The sequence below is a fragment of the Triturus cristatus genome, chromosome 6, assembly GCF_964204655.1.
Source record: "Triturus cristatus chromosome 6, aTriCri1.1, whole genome shotgun sequence".
NCBI lineage: Eukaryota > Metazoa > Chordata > Amphibia > Caudata > Salamandridae > Triturus > Triturus cristatus.
Genome location: NC_140589.1, coordinates 411,087,458 through 411,112,464, shown reverse-complemented (window position 1 = coordinate 411,112,464; position 25,007 = coordinate 411,087,458). Strand labels below are relative to the sequence as shown.

At 44.1% G+C, this 25,007-nt stretch overlaps 1 protein-coding gene across 1 annotated transcript in view; it reads left to right on the top strand.

The window, feature by feature from the left end:
* Positions 1 to 25,007, top strand: part of CSMD1 (CUB and Sushi multiple domains 1) — a 2,626,220-nt gene that overhangs the window by 1,418,973 nt on the left and 1,182,240 nt on the right. Inside the window, exon 29 of the mRNA XM_085610820.1 lies at positions 18,270 to 18,394. Within this exon, the coding sequence (XP_085466946.1) occupies positions 18,270 to 18,394 (125 nt within the window). The remainder of the gene's footprint in view (positions 1 to 18,269; positions 18,395 to 25,007) is intronic.

Below are 25,007 nucleotides of genomic sequence, written 5' to 3'. Positions count from 1 at the left end.
GTGTGGCATGGCTGGAAGGAAAATGGATTTCGGTTTAAAACTAGTATTAGCAGGTTGGTCAATTTTGAAATTAGTTTGTTCCTCGATAGGGTCTAGTCCTGCTTCTTGATAAAGGTCTTGCTTTGCCAGTAATGCCTCCCTGTCTTTAATACAAACAAAGGTATTCTGTTCAATCATGTTCGTTTTGTCAGAGCGAGTTTGTCCATGCCCACCTTTCAGAGTGTGCCATTTTTTCAATTTGACCTTTCTTATAAATTTGAAAATATCAACTCTGGTCTCAGGATAGTTGAAAGAGTTAGTAGGACAGAAAGAAAGGCCTAAACAAGGTATATGTTTCTCAATCCTTGATAGTGGTTTGTATGATAAATTAATGATGGTTTTATTTACCATGTTGTCATCGATAATTTTTGTGTCTTCTGGCCCATTTGTCTGGTTCCCATAAGCCGTTTTCCTCTTCCTCTGCCTCTCTTGCTTTCTCTGTCGCTTCCTTCTTCTCCAGGTCCTGCCTGGTTTTTTCCACGTCTTCGACCTCGTCCTCTCCCTCTCGTCTTTAATGGTTGTGCTTTCCTCGGTGTCTCCCTCCTTGTTCGAAGGAGGCGATATTCGTCTAAAAATGTAGGTTGTATTTTGCCCGCCGATCCGTCTTGTTTTTGAAGTTGTTCTACTTCTGCAACACTGCTGGTTACGGAATCAGTCCCGCTGGCGTTCTCAGTTTCACTTTCTAGACGTTCTCCTAGGGACAGCTTCTCATACAGATGGTCATATTTGTGAGAATTTGTTAGGATTTTGCCGCGTTCGTAATCCACGCAGTCGCGATGTAACTTGCGCTGCTTACTAGCTTTTATATACTCTTCATAGGTTTTTAATCTTAGTTTCAGATCATCAATGAATTTTTTTATGATGTCTTGTTCTTTGTGACTTTTAAGTTCGTCCTCCAATGATTTTAGTTCTTGCTGAAGTGCCTCCCTGTCTTCCCAGGCATACTGGACGAGGATGGTCAGCATTTGTTTGGAGCTTTTGGCAGAATTCTCAGCCCATTCTTCTAGCATCCTTTGATTTGATGATTCGTATGAGGGAGTGGTATAGATATGCAACCCTCTAGGCACCATATCCTTATCAATGTAATCTTGTAGCGAGATAGCTTCCCACCACTTAGATGTTTCTGATTTTTAAAAATCTTTTCCAGCCTTCTCAATTTATACTGTAAGGTTGAGTCTTTTGCTTTTGATTCAATTTTTTGTTGTGCTTTGTTGGGTGCCCTGGCAAAGAGACTTAGGGCTGCTGCCCTTCTTTCTGATTCCTCATTCATATTGTTAGATTAGGGCTCTAAGTCAGTATGCGTTTACCACTAAATATAAAGAAAGTTAATGTGGACTGCGTATATTTACTGGAGAGTGTCTGGTAATTGTGACTCCCCTTCACGTGTGTGTAGGTTGCTGCTGCTCAAGTCTCAGGATCGTTACAGCGTGCTACATTTGCTTGCACAATCTTGTTGTCAATATGCAGTATAATAACCACAGGGTCACAGATTTTCCCGTAAAACAATTCTTGTTCTGTGCAATTTCTTATGTTGTTGTTGCTTGGGAGGGTTTTTACACTCGGGTTCAGTAATGGGCTTTTCCTCTATGATCTTGTTGGTAGGCAGTTAAAACCCTTGATGCAGGGCGAGGAGAATGCTTAGAGCGCACAAAGTTCAGTAACAGGCTTTTCCTTTACGATCTTTAGTAGGCAATTAGAACCTATGATGCGCAGCAGTGCGGGGAGAATGCAAAGAGAACGCAGAGAGCAGATCGAGTAACCGTGATGAGTTCCAGCAGCTACAGTTCATCCAATTGTGGCTCAATGAGTATGACAAGCCCGTAGGTTAAATATACTGTGTTTATAGGGCAGCCGTATGCGTAAGTCTGTTTGCGGGGTCGATTTACAGATTTAATTAAATGCTGTAATCCTTCTAACTTTTCCTTTTACCCCACCCGTTATCCCCATTTGCAGCCTCCTTTTTCATGTCGCGACCAGGCAGGATGAGAAGGACACACATCCTTTGACCCGTCTCCCTCCCCCTCCCCCTCCCAGTACACCCTTGCAGCCCCACCAGGAGTGCCTACCTTAGGGTTCGGAGTTTGGCGTAGCCCCCATTTGCTCTTTACTCGATGTTCCAATAGTCGTGCCAGGCCAAATTACCACTCACACTTGTTCGATTCCTTTTGCACATCGGGACTGCAGGTCGGACCTCCGATGTCTGTTGTGGCAATAAACTTGATTCCTCCTCTCAGGATGTTTTCCCTGATCCGTTCCTCCGTGTTGTTGTAGACACTTGAGCCGGGCCTCGGAAGACTCAATTATGTAAATCCACAGGTTGAGCTCCTTCTGTCTTCCCGCGCCCTACACAGTGGATCGCCTGTAGCCAGTGGAGCAAGCCGGACATCAATATCCAAATAAAGTTCCAATAAAGCGATCACTCAGAGTATTTGTAATATACCAGAAAGTTTTAATCCAGGTAACATGTTTCGCTTGCACAGCAAGCTTGGTCACACACTGTATTGTGGGTAGTGACTTGCAATACATATGGAGTATAGAAACAAAGAAGGGGACAGCCAGGTACATTTGCTCATAAGTCAACATGGCATCCATTTTGTAACATGCATCTAAAAGTACACACTTGTATTCAGTGCCTCTCTATTGAAGGGTTTTTAGTAAAAGGGATGATAGGTGCACTGCTGTGTGACGTAAATATAAGTGTATCTCAAAGGTCAGAAGGTGCTGCTAAGGGAGGGGATGAGCCATATAATCCCTCAATGTTGTGTGAGGACAGGCCCACACACTTACTAAATTATATCCAAACCTAGGCACACTTCCAAGTAAATCAACAGTATGTATATTCACTACAAAGTTAACAAGTTTTTGGAACAAAATACATAAACATATAGGTAAGATGTTGCTTCGTCTTTAATACAGGTTTCATTAAGCCAAAACAGAAACCAGCCGACATGTGTTTCTTTGCATGTGGATATAGTTCTGTGACTTCTTCAGGGCTGAATGGTGAACAAAAGGTCTTTGTAATCGCGCTACGGGTGATAATTCCAACCCGGCTGGGCTAATCACTGAGGACGGTTTGCAAAACAAAGTCAATTCTAGCATCGCGCAGCCGGTTTAGGTAATATTCCGGCTAGACTCCACGTAGTTCAGAAGTGATGAACTCAATTGATACATTCGCGCAGCCGGTCAACAAAACGTTCCGGCTCATCCAGAATGGTCCTGTAGTCAAGGACTCAAAGGGTTACTAAAACCGGGGTATAGGTTTTAGTCAAGTAGAGGGTGCCGTGAGGCCAAACTGTGCGGGATAAGGACGTGTCCTTATACGGAACACAGTGATCAGCCGTGAGGAGCTCGGAGCATACATGCCTCGAAGATCTGTCATTGAATTCTGCGGCTATCCCACACAGTTTGGCCTCACGGCACCCTCTACTTGACTAAAACCTATACCCTGGTTTCTTTCTGGATAAGCCGGAAAGTTTTGTTTACCGGCAGCGCAAATGTATCAATAGAGTTGCAATTAAGAAACTGCTTGATCTTTCGGGTAGGTTTCAGATCCCCTGGTCTACCTTGGAAAATTGTTTCTTTGTCACTATTTTTGCAGGCCTTATAGCGTTTACAGGGGAAAAAACCCACAATGTGTTTTTAACTCTGGGAGTGGAGTCATAATTACTATGAATTAAATGATCACCCACTGATGGACAATGTTTAAATGTGATTAATGGGCGAGTAGGAAGACTATTTTTAGGGATGTTATCAGTTTGAAGGATGTGCCAGTTCTTTTTGAAGATCTGTAGAATACTACTAGATTTCTCGTTATACCTTGTTATCATCTTTATGGGGCCATTCTTTGTGGTTTTAATCGGTCCCTTAGCTACTAGTAGATCTGTTCTATTGATCTCCTGTATTCTGGCTTCTGCCTGAGATAGAGCGGCGTTGGTGTATCCTCTTTCTTTAAATCTTTGCAGTGCCTTTTCTTTAGCCTGCCTGAAGTCTTGGGTGGTAGAACAATTGCACTTAAGGTGCGAGAGTTCCACGAATGGTATGTTGTTAATAAGACTTCTAGGGTGATGGCTCCCTGCGTGCAGGACGGCATTGCCTGCCCTCGGTTTTCTAAACAATCTTGTTAGTAGGACATCCTTCTCAATAAATACCTCCAAATCTAGGTAGGTCACAGAGGTGTCTCTAATGTGACCGGTGAATCTCAAATTCAATTCATTGTCGATCAGCGAGGCAACATACTCATCAACCGAGGAGAGGCTGCCACGCCAAACCACAAAGAGATCGTCTATGTATCTCGCCCATAAGATTATTTTGTCGATCTATTGTTCATTGGGTTCCCCCCAGGCCACGTGCTTCTTCCACCAGCCCACGAAAAGATTTGTGTAGCTGGGGGTGGAGCACGTGCCCATGGCGGTCCCACGTCATTGCAAATAAAGTTGGCCTGAAAATGTAAAGATGTTATTATTTAAACAAATTGTGATCATATGTAGGAGCATCTTGTTATGCTTCAAGAACTTCAGTGGTCTCTTATTCAGGAACCATTTAGCAGCTATAATACCATCCTCATGATTGAAACAGATATACAGACTGGTTATGTCCAGGGTAATGAGGGGCATATCATGTGATGCCCTCAATTAGTCTCAGAAAATCCTGAGTGTCCCTGATGTAGAAGGCTAAATCCCTGACCAGTGGTGCCAAAAAAGAATCAATATACGTTGAAGTGTTCTCAAGGAGACTGTCTATGGAGGCCACAATGGGTCAGAGAGTTAGTCAAATCCTTATGTATTTTTGGAAGATGGTAAAATATTGGCAAAGTGGGTGTCTCACAGTACAGGAACAGATGTTCATCCTGGCTTAATAAACCATCATTCTTCCAATGTTGCAGTAATTCATGATAAGCATTAATACATTCCAGGTACTCCTTTCTTTGAATTGGCACATAGCATTCCCTATCGTCCAATTGTCTCATTGCTTCTTTGTAATACTGTTCTTTATTGAAGATTACCATATTTCCCTCTTTGTCCGAGGGTTTAATCTCTATATTTTGATCTTCCTTTAGGGATTTAATTGCCTCCCATTGTTTTCTGGGGATGTTGTGCTGGCGATTCTTCTAATCAATCTGCTTTGCCAAGTTTCTTAGGTCCAAAATGACTGCCTCACTGAACACATCTATGGCATCAAAGGGGGTCTTGGGGACCACTCATGATTTCCTTTTTAAATTACTAAGCTCCCTGGATTGTCTGATGCCCGCCGCCTCCAAACAGTTGTCTATGTCGATGATTCCATCAGTCATAGAAGATGTAGACTCAAAGTCTGTAATGCCATTAGAGTTTCAAGATCATCGCCTATCAGATGTTCAGATTCACTTCCACCGTTGCATATTACATCACTGTATTCACTAAGATACTGTTAATAAGTCAGTTATACAATTAATTTTACAAAAAAAAATCCATTTAGACACTTATTTACCCATTTATTCTTCCATTAACCTTTAGATATACATATATAAAAAATATTTTTTTTTCAGAAAGACACATATTCACTGGATGATGTCATCAGTGATGTCATCAGTGATGTCATTTGAGATGTCATCAGTGATGTCATGACTGATGTCACTGACCATGTCATGAGTGATGTAATATGCGACGTCATCAGCAGTGGATTGCGGTCGCGCGAGTTATAGTTAGCTGAACTAACTATAACGGGGGAATTTCAATGGTTTTTTACGAGTGAAATGTCCAGCAAACTATAACATGTGTGAAACCTATGTTTTTTTCAGTGAATTTGCAAGGTTTTTAAAAAGCTAATTCCTAACTATAACGTGTGTGAAACCTATGGTTTTTTTAGTGAATTTGTAAGGTTTTTTAAATGCTAATTTATGTATGTATTATTATATTTATTTTACAATAAACTACCTATGTATATAGTTATAGATTGACTGTATCCTTTAATATGGAATGGCTCAGCTCTTTTATTTTGAATTTGGATAAAGTTGAACAGCATAGTTAATATCTTCTATAAACTTATAAACAGTTTAAAATGTTTTTTTCACCCATCGGGGTCCTTCAGGGACCCCCTGACAAAGGCTAGGGGGTCAGGAACTCTCTACCCTGCCCACTTTTCACGTTCTCCACCTTTCTTTTTCACTGCCACACACAAAATGGCGTCCCACACTTCCTGATTTCGACCGATTCGAATGTTGACTGACATCTCACAACCAATCAGAATTACGCTCGCGTACATTTGGTGCGCGCATATAGATATTTATGTACTTTTAACTGCAATTTTCCCAGGAAATAATGAACAGATGGACACCATATATGCAAAAGGCACATGCCTGACCTGAGGACTACCTCTTTGCCAAATTTCAAGTAATTCTGTTCAGCCGTTCGGGCTGTACCTTCGACTAAAGGTCCTATGGGAAAATGCAAGGGACCCCCCTTTTTTCCTCAGCCCCCGCTTGACGAATCACCCCGAGACTTTCAGGGTAGGAGCTGAGCGGAGCTCCCCATCAGTTTTGAAAATTTCGCGAGGATTTGTCAACCGGCGCCAAAGTTATTCAAAATAGAATTTTCAGATTTCCTATGGGAACTCGGTCCTAACTATAACTATCTACTGGCGACCGCCAATAGATAATATCATGTGATCAAGGCAGGGAGCTGTCGAAACGCGTCATGGCGACATACTAAGGAAATAAAATAAGAAAACCAGCACTCAACTTGGGTCCACTCTCGTTTGTTGTTGAGAAACTTGGTGAGACGAGACTGTTTCATATATATAGATATATATATTTACAAAAATAATGAAACAATTTACATGATTATTAAAATGTTTAATATTTAATAGTAAGTAAAGTTTTTACATTAATTTATTATTTAATTAAATTCCTACACTATACATCCACAAACCTAGCATCCAACAATTAAAATATAATAAAAATAAAAAGGTATAACATGATTAACATATTAATTAATCAATAAAATAATTATTAATAAAGGAATACTCAACTGTTAGTTAAGTATTGCTTAAATACCTTCCCTCCCTATTCCCATACAAACACAACCCCCACCTAATATATGATATACAAAAATATTACAATTTTACATATTTATATATCTATTAAATATTTGAATAAAAATTAATAATTCATTTGCGATTAATTATTGCCTAATTACCTTTCCACCCTATACCCCGATGAACCCAACAATCCACACCTAAAATATAGCCTAAAAATTATCTTAATTAAACAATTTACATAATTTATTATAAATTAAGTAACACATTAATTATTAAGAAATGATTCCTTATTTTCCCACTATATACCCCTACAAACCCAAGCCACACCTAAAATATAACTTAAAAATATAATTGCACAATTTACATCATTAATTGTAAAATAAATAATTAGCATTCATTAAAAAATAATTAATTAATTATACTTAATCACTTCCCACCTTGTACTCCTGCAAACCTCACAACCCGCTACAGCACTATAAATTACCATTAACAGTTAAATAAAGAAATATAAATAACTTAAAATTGCAAACTATATTTAAAAATATTAACAACAATTACACAAATAATAAATAACATATACAAATAAACTATGGACTCAAATAAATAAAAATAATTTAAAAACTATTATTGAAAATTATATCAGCAGCACAGATATTCTTGAAAACGATATTAGTTACTTAAAAAATAGATATTTTTGTCAACGATAATTCTGTATCATGATATTTATAAAAGCTCAATATTTATGTAGCTCGATATTTACAATTAAAATTTGTGCCCAAATACCACCTTATTTCAGTAGTATAGTGTTTTTGCAAGGGATCAAACTTTTGTCTGAACATCATTTTGGTATGCATACAAATATATGCAGTTGATTTAGCCATTCCTAGATGTACTTTTGCTAAATTAGAATTCATCTCAATAAAATTATTCCCATGTGATGCCCAGCAGTTTGCTATGCAGCAATACAGTAGATGGTCCTTGTTAGAAATTTGGTCGCCTGGCACACGAGAAAGAGATTTGCCTTACTAATTAGATCAGACAATGTGTCTGGACAAGGAGCGGTTTTCAGGGAGCAACAGACTCGTTGGCAATATGAAATATATATGTATATTTTAAAGAAAGGTAAGATCATATGGGTACAGCATTAGCCAAGCAGTAACTGCTACCATCCATTTTTGGTCCATGCTTTTAGCAAGAGGTCCATGGTTAATCTTGCATTATTATTACATATCTTAAAGCTAAGAAATTAGTTATGTTACTAAAAAAACACAGATCAGATAAAAGAAATCTGATCCCATTTTTAATGAAAGATTTACATTACCACTTAGTTAAATACTCCGGGGAATGGAAATTTAGGAGGCTTTCCTAAGTCACAAAGCTGTTCCTCCCCGCATTCTACAGACTGATATTAAATCGTTATCCTTTTTTGTGATGTATGTCCCAATCAGTAAGTGGCGTTGAGAATTCCATTGTGCATGGTTCTTATTGCACAATAGGTATATTTTAAAAGATATACTCTGTGTTGATTTATCAGCATTAATTCATGGCTTTTTAAAAACTAAGGGGTCTATTAGGATGGCGGTCGGAAAATCTCCCCGACCGCCATGGTAGCGGGAAAAGACTGCCCGCAAGGACCGTGACATATCCGCCGGTCCAATTAGGATGCTCCGCAGTCGAAATCCAACCGCGGCGGTCAGATTCTGGCGATTGACCTTGCAGCGGTTGCTGCTGCCAGCAGCACCACCAAGGTGTGAAAAGGAGCATGTCGTGCATGTCACTGCACTGCGTGGCAGGCACTGCACAGTGCCTGCCACATGCTACAGGGACATGTAGGAGGATACCATGGGGACCCCCCAGTGCACCCACACTCCCCCCAACACATTTGGGGCCCGCAATGGGCCCCCGGAACATGTCTCTGCATGCCTTTTTATGGCGGTTCCTCAGCAGCGGAAAGGCTGGCTACCGCCGGCATCATAATCGTGCCGGCGGTGCTTGGCTCTGATCCACAACAATTGTAGCGGTCCAGGCAAGCGGGCGAACTGCAACCGGCGAAAAAGTGGTGGGTGGAAAATCACACTGCGGTTGTCACGACCGCGTTGCTAATCGGTCCCGCGGTTTTCCGGGTTGCGATGGTGAGCGGATGGCAGCCTCCAATCCGGCGGTTGCACCGCCGGACCGGCGGCGGCCATCCACCCACCATCCCAATAGACCCTTTTGTTCTATTTATCGAATATTTTGGCGAATCCTTATTTGTTCTAAAAGTTACAGTGTTATTAATCATGGTTACAAGATCACTAAGGCCTGATTTACAGATTGAGCAGCAAACATTTTGTCCTGTTCATCGGCGGAAATAGCACCTCTTCCATGCCAAGGTGCTAAAGTTGATCCATTTAGACTTTAAAATACTGAAATATAATAATGACACCAGTGAAGTTTGTAATATTATCCGACACTGTACTTATCACGTTTAGAGAAACGTCTAAAATACCGCCACCTATGAAGATTTTGTACCGCATTCTCTTTAATACCTCATCCCAAAAGACACTTACACCTATGTTTGAGAACAGCTCTCAACATCCCTCATGATGGCTCATGTTCAGAAGCTCCAATGCGGCTAAATATATTATACAGGCAAAATTGATGATCTTTGCATTAGTTGGTCTAGGGTTTAATCACAGCAATGTCATTTTACCAGGAAATTAAGTGATCTTGCTTAGATACACTTGCTTTTCACAAATTAATTAATTATTTACACAATCTTTGAAAATGGCAGCAACAGTACTGTATGATGCCTGGCACTGTTCTAGTTGCTTTTTCCCACTCCCAACACTACATCATATTCTGGCAGTAGCGGCTCATGGAGGGAGTGCTGCGGGACGGTGGGGTGGTGGAAGGGCAGGGTGGGGGGTAGTAAACTACAGCATACGGCCGAACAGAGTTAAGTAACTAAATAATAAAAATAAAAAGAATTACATTGCGCGTGTTGCCTTACCAAAAATTTGTTTTATTTATTTATTTAGTTACTTAACTCTGTTCGGCTGTATGCCATTGTTTACTACCCCCCACCTTGACCCTCCACCGCCGCAGCCCTCCCTCCATGAGCCGCTACTGTATTTTGGGTGGTGTATTCCTGTCTAATTCGGACAGCACCGACCCTGGTGTACCATGCCTGTGTTGCATTAAATATTTTCTCCATGCAGCAAACTGCTGCATCTTGAGTTAATTCAAGGCTGTATAGGCTGTATAATATGTATTTTTTTAAAAACTTTATTTATTGATTTCAGAGTGGGGTGAACAATCAATAGTTCAGAATGATGAAAAGTAAGAAGGACATATAAACCCCGCAAACCTCCCAGCCCTCCCTCCTTCCCAGGCAGAACAACAATATCAAAATTGCAGCACTTTCCGGACAAGGCACCACACCCTCTATAGTAAGATGAAAGTAGGAAAATTATGAGGAAAATTCTTATATATAGGCCACCAATATGGGTCGGGAATGAGTACATATCAATTCCAGGGTATCTGTTTAGAGTCTACAAATGTCCCGGCGACAGGCAAACACCTCCATAGGGCCTGCATGCTGTGGAAGGAAAAAAAAACATAGGGGTTGTTGAACATAGCATTCACAGTTTGTCAGGATGGGACATCAAATATGCCGTGATGGGAGCCCAGAAATCTTTGGGGCGGGATGACTCCCGGCAGCTCCTCCTCGTATACCCACAGCTGATCCCTACAGTAAATCAAGTTGTGGAGCCATTTTTTTATAGTGGGTGTTGTCCTGGCTCCCCAGCATCGCGCTACCGCCTATTTTGCAAAGAGGGTGGGAACCGCAACAATGCGCCTGCTGCCAGGCGTAACCCAACAAGCATAGCTCAAGAGTGCAGCACACAGGCTCCAACACAATGTCAGTGAGAATGGCCACCACTGCAGTCCAAAAAGCAAACACACCCTTACACATCCAGGTAACATGGAGAAAATATGCATCCGCTGCTCCACATCTCACGCAGTTAGCAGTCTCTCTCAAACCATATTTGTGTAGCTGTAAGGGGGAGTAGTATGCCTGATGCAGAAGTTTGAAATGAATAACTCTAAGATTGCAGTTGGCTGTGAGGGGGCCCGTAAGTCGGCAGCACTTCGTCCAGACATCCGGTGCAATTGGAATGCCCAACGCAGCTTGCCAGCGTAAGCAAGAGGGCTTTTCCTCCTGGTCCTGTTCACGTAAAGAGGCATTGTAAATTTTTGTAATTAGCCCTTTGCGACCCTCTCCCATCAGCAATGCCTGCAGCGCTCGTAGAGTAGTGGGCTCCGCAGGATAGTCTGGATATGCCGCGCGGACAGCTTGACGAACCCGGGCGTATGTGAAGTTGAACATAACGCTACGATCCGTGCCATTCTGTGCCTCATGTAATGTTTTAAATTGTCCCCCCTTGTATAAGTCGCCCAACCGAGAGATGCCCACAGCGGCAAGTTCTCATAAGGCGGGCGCCACCCGTGCCGCAGAGATATCAGGATGGGAAGCTAGTGGCAGCAGTGGAGCATATAAATAGGATAACTGTGCCCGTGGCGCAAGCATTCGCCATGCCCACACCATGCACTGTGTAGGGTTGATCTCGGTCCACGGGCCTCCCAATCCCCCCCAAAAGGACCACTGCCTGCAACGGGACAGGAAGCACAGCATCTGTTTCAATAGCCACATGGGGCTGAAAGCACTGTGGGAAATGCCAATAATGCGCAAAGTGGGCTTGGGCACACAGGTAGTAAAGGCGAAGATCAGGAGCCTCAAACCCTCCACGGTCAAAAGGCTGCACCAACAGTTCCCATCTACATCTAGGCTTCTTACCTCCCCACACAAACGATAATAGCATAGATTGGAGAGTGCGGAACAGCGCTATATTAAACTTTATAGGGATGTTGACAAAGAAATACAATAATTTAGGCAAAAACACTATTTTTACTACTGCTATCCTATCCGCCAGAGAGAGGGGTAGGTGCGACCATCTCGCAACTTGTTCGGAAATGCGTGTAACCGTGCGGCCATAATTCTCAGAGACTACTATATCGGGATCCCTGTGAACCCAAACCCCTAGGTATTTCACAGGGTCGGAAGTCCAGGACAATGGGAAGTCCATCTACACTTCTTTAGTGAGCGAGGTTAGAGGAAACACTGCAGATTTGGACCAATTTATCCCAAGGCCGGAAAATATCTCAAACTGTACATACTCCCTGAATAACGTAGATAAATGCAGAGCGGGCTCACGGATATAGAGCAGCATGTCATCCGCGTAAAGGGAGACAATCAATGGCCGCTGCCAGAACCGCAGGGCAGCTGCTGCGTGTTTTTGGTGTAGTTTACAAACAAGGGGCTCCAGGGCCAAAGAGAAGAGCATGGGTGACAGGGGGCACCTCTGCCATGTGCCTCTCTTGATGAGAAACAGGGATGACTCCCAGCCGTTAACCCGGACTCGGGAAACCGGGTCACTGTAGAGTACCCTAAGCCACTGTAAAAAGAAAGGAGGAAAGCACATCCTACTCAATACAGTAAACATAAAAGGCCACTGCAGAGAGTCAAAGGCCTTTGCTGCATCTAGCAGCACGGCCACCGCTTGGAAATCTTATTCAAAATAATGCAAAGTGGAAAAAAGCGTGCGTAAGTTATGAGTCGTGGAGCGTTCCGTGACAAACCCAGACTGATCTGGTAATACCAATTGAGGAACCAGGGGTTGCTCTCTAATAGTAATCATTTTAGCTAAGATCTTCGCATCGTTGTTAATGATCGAGAGAGGTCGATACAACCCGCATTGATTTGAGGGCTTATCTGGTTTTAATAGAGTGACAATTAGGGCCTCCCGGAAAGAGGGTGGCAGTGTCCCCTTCTCATAGGCCTCTGCATAAACAGCTAGCAGCCGAGGAGCGAGGTCTGCCGCGAATGCCTTATAGAATTCACTGGGTAGCCCGCCTGGCCCCGCAGCCTTACAGGTTGGTAGGGACATTTTGGCCTCCTTAACATCCTCCTATCAAATGGTTGTACAAGATACTCCCGATGAGCATGTGACAGCCACCCAGCTGCCACATCATCAAGATATTCATGTATCTCCTCTGTCGGTGGAGACTCTCTAGAGGCGTATAGGCTGGTGTAAAACTGCAAAACGATATCGCAGAGATGCGTGGTCGAGTGACGGGCCTCCCCATTTTCATCAATGAGTTCAGTTATGGTTTCCTGGCTACGTGGTTCCGAGAGTTTCTGCGCAAGAGAGCGGCTAGGGCGGCCCCCCGCACTGTAATATCATGCTATTCTAAGCTGGGAGCAATGTAGCAGTTCCTGGTCAACTGTTTCATTGTGGTCTGTGACCAGCTCCCTTATTGTGGCTAATTTTGCAGTGGTAGGATCAGACTCAAATTCCCGTTCCAATTTAGAGATGTCAGAAGGCAATTTTTTTATTCTTTGTCTGATGTCGCGCAAGACTCCGGACTGGGCCCCGATACAAGCTCCCCTTATGGTAACTTTGAATGCTTCCCATAGCACTCCCGCGCTGTCTACTGTACCCTTGTTTTCTCTAAAATAATTTTTTATCGCCTCAGCTATAGATTGCTTGAATACAGGATCTTTAAGTTCCGAAGGTTGAAGCCGCCACGCGAAGGGCGGCGTCTGATACACTGGGAGCTGAAGCGCAAGGATGACTGGAGAGTGGTCTGACAGAGTGCAAGACTCATGCGACACCGCTACTGTCCAGGTGCAGACCATCGCCCAGAATAGCCAAAAATCAATGCAGGACCAGGACCCGTGCACCGCGGAAGCATATGTGCTCACCCGACCAGCGGGTTGGCGTTTACGCCAAACGTCGTGCAAATGCCCAGTGTCCAGAAACCCTAATAACATGTCCGCAGCTAGTTTGGGCTGGGTCTCGCTACTGCCAATTCTATCCATGGTGATATCCAAGCATAAATTAACCCCCCCCCCATATGATTGCCGCCGGTGGAAACAATGATATTCTGCGCCACACATCGGAGTAAAATGATGGGTCATCCACAGTCGGACCATAGACATTTACAATCAGTACACTCTCTCCACCTAAGCGGCCATGCACTATCACAACCCGACCACACTCGTCTGCTTCAGATCGAATCTCAGTGAAGGGGACACCCTTTTTCACCAGGGTTAATACACCTCTAGAGTAGGTAGAGAAGGAAGACAAAGCCTTTACATTCGCCCAGCGTGTGCCTATTTTGTTCGCTGATTCCCTAGTCAAGTGGGTTTCTTGCAAGAGGACAACCTGCACTCCCATGGAATCCAAATATGCAAACACTGCTCTAATCTATTTTGGCGTATTTAGGCTGCGTACATTTCATGTAAGGAACTTGATTACATTATGCATTATGTAGGGCCAGCCATGGGAAGACACATAGAAAATATAACTAGTAGTTGATACCCAAAGGTCAACCGCATACACTCATATTGTTTGTCCGGGCTATTACCATCATCATTCTGTCGTTCCCAATCCAAATCCCCCAACCCCCCACCCACTTCAGCTTCCCCAACATGCCAAAGCCATCCCAATACCCCCCTAGCCAACCACCCCCCGAAATCCCAACAAAAGCAGTACAGGTTTGGGGTACACACATTTGCAGGGGGCACAGAGAGCTGCTAGCCACCTTCAGGATAGGAGGTGGCAGAGCAGGTCCATATGTGTTAATGCATACACTTGTCAATGTTAACAGACCAATCCTGAGCAAAGTACTGCAATGTCCCGGGCGGTGGAAACGCTAAGATAGAACATAACAACAAGGCCTCAACTGTATTCAAGAGGCAATCTCCATATAAGGGGCACTCCCACCAAACATTAGCAATTTAGCGTCGTCCCAATAATACGAACATAGAGACTGTAAAACTATCTAGGCAACAACATTTGTGTCAAATAGAAACATTTCATATGCACGTCACAGTGTGTGCGTGTAATCAGTTAGCACAATGCCATTAAGCAAGAACAGTATATCAGATGCAAACCAAAAAAAACAGGTGGATCACTAAGTTCGAGTCGGTTGGTGTACCCCACCGCTACTCCTCGGGTGCAGCACTAGATGCACGTCTCCTGTGCTTCAGCTGCTTGGCGTGTTCAATCGTGGCCTTCGAGGATGAGAATATCTTGCTTTCGCCGTCTATTCCAATCCGGAGGCGGGCAGGATAGAGCATAGAATATGGGACCCCCTCAGTTTGTAGAAACTTTTTCACAGTGCCAAATTCATGTCTGGTCACCTGGACAGCCACTGTAAAATCAGGGAAGAAGGCCAGTGTGTTGCCCTGATGAATGATAGTGCCTTTCTCTCTAGCTATCCATAATATATTGTCCCGATTGCTATAGTTTAAGATCCTGGCTATAATGGGGCGAGGAGGGGCACCTGGGACCGGGCAGGCAGCTAAGGAGCAGTAGGTGCGCTCCACAATGAACATGTTGGATAATTGATCCATGCCAAAAATATCCGAGACGAGGCGTTCGATATAAGTCTCCATTTTACCCACATTTGTGGACTCTGGCTGCCCGGTAATGCGAATATTGTTGCCCCGGGACAGCGCTTCTAAATCCTCATTCTTTGCCTGAATAAGGGCTAACACTTTCTCCATATTCAAGGATTTGTCTGCAACCGAACTCAAGCCATCTTCCGCAGCTGATACCCTCTGCTCCACCTCCCCCATGCGTGCATTCTGCTTCTCAAGCTGGGAGGACATGTGATCCAGGCAATGATTTACCGCAGCCATCGTGCCCTCAACTGACTGCAAGGTGCGCTGCATGGCCATTAGCGTGGATTCCGGCGTGGGGGGGGCCGTCTGATGGGCACACGCCTCAGAGTCCGATGCAGCCTTCTGCAGGGTCTTCGTAATCGTGCGCGATTCAAAATTGAGGCGCGGCTGTGTGTTGTCGGTTCTCTCCATGGCTCCTGACCAGGCGCCTCCGGTGGCTGAAATAGAAGAAAAGGACGGTGCACCAGAATAAAGTCAGGTTGCTTCATATGTAATCCAAAATAGACTCTTTAATGTTTTTTCTCAATTTAAAATCTTGGACATCAGCCAACGCGCTGATACATCATTTCCGTTTTTTCGCGAGGAGCACCGGCCAATTACAGGTCCCTTACACTAGAATATTGGCCATTACTTAGGCCCCTGTTAAGGACCCGGGCCTTATAATTATTACGAATTGACTGACCGTGGAATACTGTGAAATTTTATTATTAACCTTTAGTTCCGGAACCCGGGCCTGTTACAATCTTGTCCTATCCATGCGACCACTTGACTCTCAGACACGTAAAGATATATTTGCCCTGACGAAGCTCCATTAGGAACGAAACGCGTTGGCTGATGTCCAAGATTTTAAATTGAGAAAAAACATTAAAGAGTCTATTTTGGATTATATATGAAGCAACCTGACTTTATTCTGGTGCTCCGTCCTTTTCTTCTATTTGAATCTATCTGGTCTCCAGTGGAGTATAAGTGCGACATACTCTGGATGCGATTGCACAGACTTTAAATGAACTTTTGCATTTAAGAATTTGAGGTGCTGAGCCTTGGTCAGTCGTACTTTGCTCGTTTTTTGTTGCCTCCGGTGGTTGATATCAGTTCTGGGGTAAACAACACTGACGGTAGTGCAAAGTTCACAGGCACGGACCAGTAGGTGTCTGAGGCTCTATTGTGGCCACCAAGCCCCCTATGGAATACCCCTGTTAGGGCCAATCGCCTCAGTAGGCCCCGCAGGTCATAGGCGCAAGGCAGTGGGCGCTGTGCTACTTCTCCCCCAAGGTGGTTACTCCAGCTTTCCCCGATATTGCCAGTGTATGCCCTTTTTATTAGGCCAGTCTAGATACAACAAATTGCAGGGATTGGCAGTGCGCAAGAGGCACCGCTGGCTTCCAGGGCAGGCGATGTAATAGCGGTTCTTATTACGAGCGCCGGAGGCCAGATTACAGGGGACCCCAACGAGGCGGCCGACAACAGGCCCAACGATGTCTCCTTCCCCGGCCGCCGCCGCCTCACTCAAGCTAGGCCGTATGTCCATTGTATTAGGCCAGGCTAATTATATCCAAGTGCAGGGATTAGCAGCGCGCAATGGGCTCCGCTGGCCGCCAGGGCAGGCGATATATTTACTGGCAGCCGACAGCAGGCCCAACGATGTCTCCGTCCCCGGCTGGCACGCTCAAGCTAGGCTGATCGCGTTGCACCCCGCACCGGCCACAGATCACAGGACGCGGCCCTAGCACATGGCCCGATCCCGCCTCCGCAGTCCGAGCCTCAGCCGGACCCCAGCCCCACTCACCGCAACCAGCGCCGACGGGTGCCCGGGATCCCAGACTACCACAGTGAGCATCTGCCTCAAGGGGGGGCCTCTCCAGCCGCTGGAGTCCGCTCCCCGAACTCCGTCTGGTCTCCGCTGCTCGCTCCGACTGAGAGGGCAGCTCTGCACTCCTCCGGCGTTGGTCTCAGGAGAGTCCAGCAGGGCAGACAGCGGCAGATACAGGACACAGCACCCAGAAGAGCAGGGGTGCTGCACGAGGATCAAGACTGGCCAAGGCCCCACAATGCAGGGGGGCCTACGACATCGCAGCGGTCGCCATTTTCTGCATCACGGCATTAGGTCGACCCAGACTCGTCCACCCAGCAATAGCGAGCCGACAGGGCCACGATCACCACCAGTAGACTCAGCAAGGGAGCGGGAATCCACACAGGTATGCAGTGGGCATGAAAATTACTGGATGCAGCTGATAATGGGCGGATTGTGGCTCGGTCAGGCAGAGCCTCAAAGCAGTGCGTCCATCTTGCCGTGCGCCCTCTAACGCCCCCGAGTTATCAGTAGTTTGAAGGCAGTATTACTGACACATTTATATTACGAAATTGTTACTGTCAAATCAGGTGATTTCTTTATGTTTTTCATTTGAATCAACTCAAGTGTATTTACTGTCAAATCTTAGTGTGAATGTTGCTTTGTGATTGGATTTAGGCTGGCAAGTGTTCCAGTCAGTTTATAAAAATCCTTCATATGTGGCCATTGCCCAATTTCTTGAAACCCCTATTTGAGGAGATGGAACTTCTGTAGAGAAAGGAAATTGCAACACAATACCAGCAAATTTTCTGTTTGCAAATTCCTAGAAATCAGCCCATGAATTTGTAATGTTTGTAAATTCTTTCAGTGTATCATAATTTTGTTTTCATCCTAAATACATTTATTTTGCAGTTCCATGCAGTGGAAACTTAACAGAACGTCGAGGTACAATTTTGTCTCCAGGTTACCCTGAACCTTATGGCAACAGTTTGAACTGCGCCTGGAAAATTATAGTGACAGAGGGCTCCGGTATTCAGGCAAGTCTTCATCCTTCCACCCACTGTTATTGATTGAAATCTATCTATCTATCTATCTATCTATCTATCTATCTATCTATCTATCTATCTATCTATCTATCTATCTATCTATCTATCTATCTATCTATCTATCTATCTATCTATCTATCTATCTATCTATCTATCTATCTATCTATCTATCTATCTATCTATCTATCTATATACAACATACTTTATGCATAAAGAAAAAAAGTTGACAATTATTAGAAGGCAGATAAGGCATTTTTCATGCCTTATATCCCTTAGAGTTGGGGACAACACATTCATGTCTTTTGCACAAACTCAGTAGTGCTGACAATGTGAATGTCCCTTCCTCACACCAAAGGTGCAGAAAAGTTCAACCTGTGAGGCAAGAGTGTTATGAGCAGCATGCTGAGGTCACAATGATTGAAAGTGAAAACGGTCGGGGTCTTTGAACTTGGAGCTTAAGGGGCGTAGCTCACCCTGTTCAAGCTCCAATCATGACAGGAGAGATACTGTTGTAAAGAGGAGAATTTCCCCTTTTCCAATGGAACCTCTCCATTGTAGAGTGGTGCAGGAACACAATCTCCTAGCAGGAATCTACCCACTAACCCCCAAATGGCCTTTGGGAGGGAGCACCTCCGCAGGCATGTTCATGTTCCACCCTAAAAGAAAATCCAGCCTTTTTGTCCTCCTTAAAGGTGCAACTAGGACTCTGACCCCCTATGCCCCTCAAGGAAGTAGAAAGTCCTCTAAACCTACGAAATTATTTTAGTAAAAAAAAGAATGCCGTGGTGGCAGCTGGCTCTGGCATCAGGACATGCCCCCCAGTACTAAAGGCGTCAATGGTCTTTCTGCCCCTTAGCAGACTGGGGCTTTATCTCAAATCTTCCCAACCCAGGGGGGCAGTAAGCCTGATAGATGCCAGGGACTTTAAGATATATAATAAGGAAATTGGCTGGGAGTGGCTGTATAGGAAAGAAATACAATGATGAGTGATGACTGGAGCTCAATTATCCATTTATCTCAATGAATATAAAAATATTAAATTAGAATAATAATGTTAGCTAGCCACACAAAGGCACAGAAGATTAAAATTAAATGCTTTTCCATCTGTTATAATAAAAAGATTTTCTATATAACATTGAATATTAGAACCTAAAGAAGAAGGCCCCTTATATGTATATAGATTGGCAGTGATAAAACCGTGGCATCTTGCTTACATCATGTTGGGACAGAAAATTCCTGCATGATAATCGATGTGCAACTGTACTGATGACTGGATCCCTAATGCTGATTTTTGATGGCATAGTCAAGCACGTATCATCCGCGTCTGTTATGACCTATGCCTGTCTCATGGATTGTTGCACAGGGAGGGGTGTCCAAACCGGTACCCTCATGGCGGTGGAGGACAGCTGCCTTCATGAGGACCTAAGCTGCATGAGCATGGTGGTGGCAGCATACTGTGTAGTGATCAGTAGGAGTGAACAGGTCTTTTTTGAACTGTGAAGCAGAACCCCAACACAAAGCTTTGTAAGACCCTGATCCTAAGCCACATTTGTTGTCTGGAATTGGACTATAAAAAGGGTACTTTAAAAGCCCAACAATTGTCATCTGCCAAGGAGCCAGACAGGCTGTGTGAGGAGGGGAAGGCCTGCAAGACCTCTACCTGTGGCCAACACTGAGGGCCAAAACCTGCTAGTCTATCTGCTGGGTGAAAGGGTATCACCCATGAAATCCAAGACCGACTGCCCTGGAGGCGGCAGCACCAATGCCAGCCTGCTTCCCAAGACCAGTGTGCCCTGTGAGGAAGAGGAAAGCATTGGATGGAACAAATTCCAGTGGGGAGTCTTGTCACTTGGACTCCTTTTGTGAGGGATTGGCTACTGCACTTTTCGTGTCTTTGCCTGTGAGAAGGACGGAGTTAGCGACCCAGTGCCAGGAGAGGGCAACTGTGAATTGAGCCGCATGCTGTGGGAACAATTGCCATGCAGTAAGGTCCATACCTTTGTGCAGTAGTGAGGTGGTGACCACCATGTCAGGAAGGGTCACTGTGAAGAATTTCAATGTGCTGATAGGGCAGGAGCCCTTGAGCTGTGGTGACCCCCGTATGTCAGAGGTTATCACTGGGAGCACCAAGCAGTGTGACCTGTTATGCCCAATGCTGGAAAAGTTAGGACACCATCAGAGCATCTACACACCATCACATAGGCAAGGGACCTAAGACACGTTCATCACAGCCAGCCAGCCCTCCTCCCCCACGGGAGATGAACCAAACACTTATTCTGCCAAAGGATTCGTGGACAGCCTCTGGTCAATTCAGAAGCATGACTGCGAGTGAGAGAGACTTCACCTGCTGAATGCAGTTGCCTAGACCATGTGCATTTGACTCACTTGAACACAGTTGCAGCCTCTGCATGTGCCGCTATACAGGGATCACTCAGGATCTCTGAACACTTCTTACTGACAGTGTGGGTAAGACTATTTTCGGGCCTGTTGACCATAGGGAACTTGATGCTAAATGAGTGCGTTAGTGCTGGAATGCTATTGACATTAAGTTAGAGTCGTAGTGGACTCTTGAGACTCGAACTTCTAGTGAGAAATACCCTGGATGTTACTGATAGTGAATGGAGACTACCTACAATTGCTAACATGAGGAGTGAGTGGGCCAAGGAATTGTCAAATAAATACTGGAGGCCAGGGAGGACTGTGTAAATGTTTGTGGATGTTGTATTTTTCTTTAGTTTGGATAGTGGTAGAAATAAAATACTTCTTTTCCAAAAATGTGAGTTATTGGCTGGACAATAATTCATTGTTGTTGCTGCTCAATTTGAGATGTGAGCCTGTGTTCACTATATTGTATCCACCAACCACCCGAGGGAACGTTGGAGGGCTTGGACCACGCTAGCTTGAGAGTCAAGTGCAGAAACTGTCCTGGGCCCAATTGCTCAGGATCCATAGTAGGTCAGACCGCAGGTCATCTGGAGTAAAATATCTCGACCTCCCAAAGATCGGCCCATTAGCCCCTGTGTGTCCTGTAGCCATCTGAAGGGGATTCTGACATACCTCTATGGGGGACCCAGCAACATAATGCACTAGACAGTTAGGTTAAAAATGGCATAGGAATAACAGAGAGAGAAAAAACCCATCAGTTACACCTAAAAGAGAGTCCATAATCCCTATTATGATAATTCCAAATGGATAGTTTGGAAAATGATACCCAACAGATTTGAAACTCACCAATCAGCATCGTTACAAAACAGAGAGGAACAGTGTGTGTGCGTCTAATATCTGAGTAAGTATGACACAGTTAAAGTTAAGAGAAGATTATCAAATGCACCAGTGCATTCAAGACAGAAATGGTTTTCAGCTGTCAAAATCTACTTTGAATATACCCTTACTTAAACAGAGCATGACATTACCCAGTCCCACTAAAGATGTTGTACAAGTTCATATTTAGCATTGGAAGTTAACTGACCTAGAAAGCTAGACTAAGTAGGTTTGACTAGAACATAATTGCTGGAAAATCATAAAGCAAGCCAACAAATGTCAGATAGGGATGTGTTATTCAAATGCGAGTGAGAACATGACAAGACCGCATCAATACTAAACTCATCAAATGGCAAAAATGACAACAATAGCCCAGCATCTGGCAAAGCCTAAATCATGGTTTTCAACATTTACTGTCATATACCATCACCAAAATCAGACATATTCTCTGTTGCTAAAGGTCCTTAAACACAGTACATTAGATATGGTAGTGGCAGTTATCAATAATATCAAGGATAACATGGAGCTGGATTGTAGAAATTAAAAGTTAAAACAACAATAAATATAATTGTCAAGCACTTCAATGGCCCAAATGTGAAGTGAAATTGGAACATACTAGAAAATATCAGTCATTGCTAAGTGTTGGAAATGTGAATTCCTGATCGGCTGATGTATGCACCCAGGCCAGGCAGGAACCACCACTCTAGTCAGGGTAATCTAGACTCACAATAAGATAACCTGTACTCACCCTCTGGTAGCTTGGAACAGAGCAGTCAGGCTTATCTACAATGACAATATGTAAAGTATCTGTGCTACACACACACACACACAGAGCAACACAATGAAAAAACACAAAAACTCCATACAGGTTTTGAAAAATAGAGAATATTTATCTGAGTAAAACAAGATGCAAAAGACAAAAATCCAACAAGTAGACGTTGAGATATGAATTTATAAAGAATAAACCAAAAATAGTGCTTAGAAGTCACTAGCGGTCAAAAGGTTACTTGAGGTCATGAGAGACTGATACAAATCCAAAGTTCAGGCCAACAGCAATGGAGGGCAGGCCGGCTACAGGACCCAGACAGGTCCACCTGATGAAATACCTTGGATGAAGCAGGTGGCAATGTTGAGCATCTACAGCATCACCATTGAGCTGCAAAAGGGTGTCCTGTGTCACCGATGAGCTCCATTGAAGTACACGCAATGCGTTGTTGTCAAGCCGTGCAGAGCGTCGTCAAGCCGTGCAGACCATGGATCCTCTGTCGTTGAGAAGCCTCTGTCGTGAAGGGTGATGCGGCGGCATTTCTCACACAGTCGAAGCAATGCGTCGCTTTTTGCAGAAATAAGCTGCAGAACCCTTCTGAAGCCTAGGCCAGAACCTGGAGGGGCATCTCAGGCAAGTGTAGGCCTCACAAAAGGCAAGTCCAGCAGCACTAGCAGAATTGCATGAAGTCTTTTGTGTCTCTGAGACTTAAGAAACCAGGAGGCAAGCCAGCAAGTTCTTGGAGATCACTTGGAGGAAAGGCAGAGTCTAACTCTCCTTCCAGCAAAGTCACAGAGCAGCAGTCAGCATGGCAACAAGCCGTAAAGTAGTCCTTCCAGAAAAGCAGTCCAGTTGGGTCCTTTAGGCAGCACAGCAGTCCTTCTGACAGTGATTCAGTTCAATATCTAGAAGTGTCTGTTTTTAGGGGTTCCGAGACTCAGTACTTATTCCCCAAAGTGCCTTTGATGTAGGGGTGACTTCAAAGCATCTCTGTAAAGTGCACAATGATCCGTTTCAACCCAACCTGTCTGCCAGGTTATCTGCTGGAGGTAAATCAGTGCTTTGTGTGTAGACTACCTTTTGAAGTGTGAGTACCAGTCCCTTCCACTCCTCCCTGCCAGAATGAAGATGAACGCAAATGAGTGCTCAGAATGCAGATCAGCCTTACCTTCCTGTGTTTGTGGCTGTCTAGAGGGAATGCACAAAGTGTGTCTGTCACCCACTTCAGATGTGTCTTGGAGACATGCTGTCAGGCTTATAGAGCAGTAAGTGCAAAGAAATGTCTACTTTCTAAAAGTGGCTTTTCTAAAACAGTAGTGCTAATTAATCCAGCTTCACCAGTAAGGAGGATTTCACAGTACCATACCAAAGATATGAAACAGGAAAGTGTTACTCCTCTCTGATCAGGAATTACAGTGTAAAAGTGTATTAAGGAATTCCCAATGCGTGTCTACACGAGTGGTAGACCTCACAGTAGGTAAAAATGAAATAGGCCCTTGTCACTACCAGGACAGGCCAAACATAATGGTTGTTCCACCTTTTACTTACATAGCCCCCTGCCCTTAGTGTTACTTAGGGCCTAACTTAGGGATGACTTGTATGAAATAAAAGGGGAGTTTAAGACTTGGCAAATAGTTTTGAATGCCAAGTCGAGGTGGCTGTTAACCACACACACAGGCGCTGCAGTGGAAGGCCTGAGACTGGTTCGAAAGGCTACTTCAGTAGGTGGCACATTCAGTCCTACAGCCCATTAGTAGCATTTGAAGTACAAACCCTGGGCATATGGTATACCACTTTACCAAGGACTAGCCAGTACAACAAATATACAATCAGGTATAAAACAATGTCATCATGTTTAAGGCAGAAACACATGCACTTCAGCACTGGTGAGCAGCGGTAAAGATCTCAGAGTCCTAAGGATAACAAAAAGAGGAGGAAGAAGGCAAATTATCTGTGGCGACCCTTTAAGAGGGACATTTTCCAACCCAAAGTCTGCATCTATATTGTAATTAATTCATTACAAACCAATCCACCTTTTATCTGTGACACCCACCTCAATTTATAGGTAGAAAAACTGCTGCTGATATTTTGTCAATCTCCACCTATTAGCTTTTCCCATTCTGGAATCTGGAATAAACGTTTCTAAGATTTACCACTGGAAGTTTATTGGGCTATGGTAATTTTCCACAAAGCACCAAATCAAGGGTTCATTCAGCTGTTTTTTAAGGATGGCCAAACGACTAAAGTGACTTATCCCCCCCCCGTGGTAAATACAAGAAGCTGCCTAATAAGACAAATCTGGTCACTAAAACAGACACACTTGAGTAGAAGAAGAAAATTATATAAATTAAATGTGCTAGAGTACTCAGTGGTTGAAAAAGTAAACAAGACTATAGACCAAATATATGCTAATTCCCACCTAGTCTCATTCCATTTGTACTGCACTTTATTTTTTCCTCTTCTTTCTACCCATCTGGAACTGGGTGAAGAAAGTGAGCCAGAAAACATTGAACCTTAAACATTTCTTGTATGGGTAACCATCAGCCTCACCCAGTGATTCTTCATGCAGGTTACTCC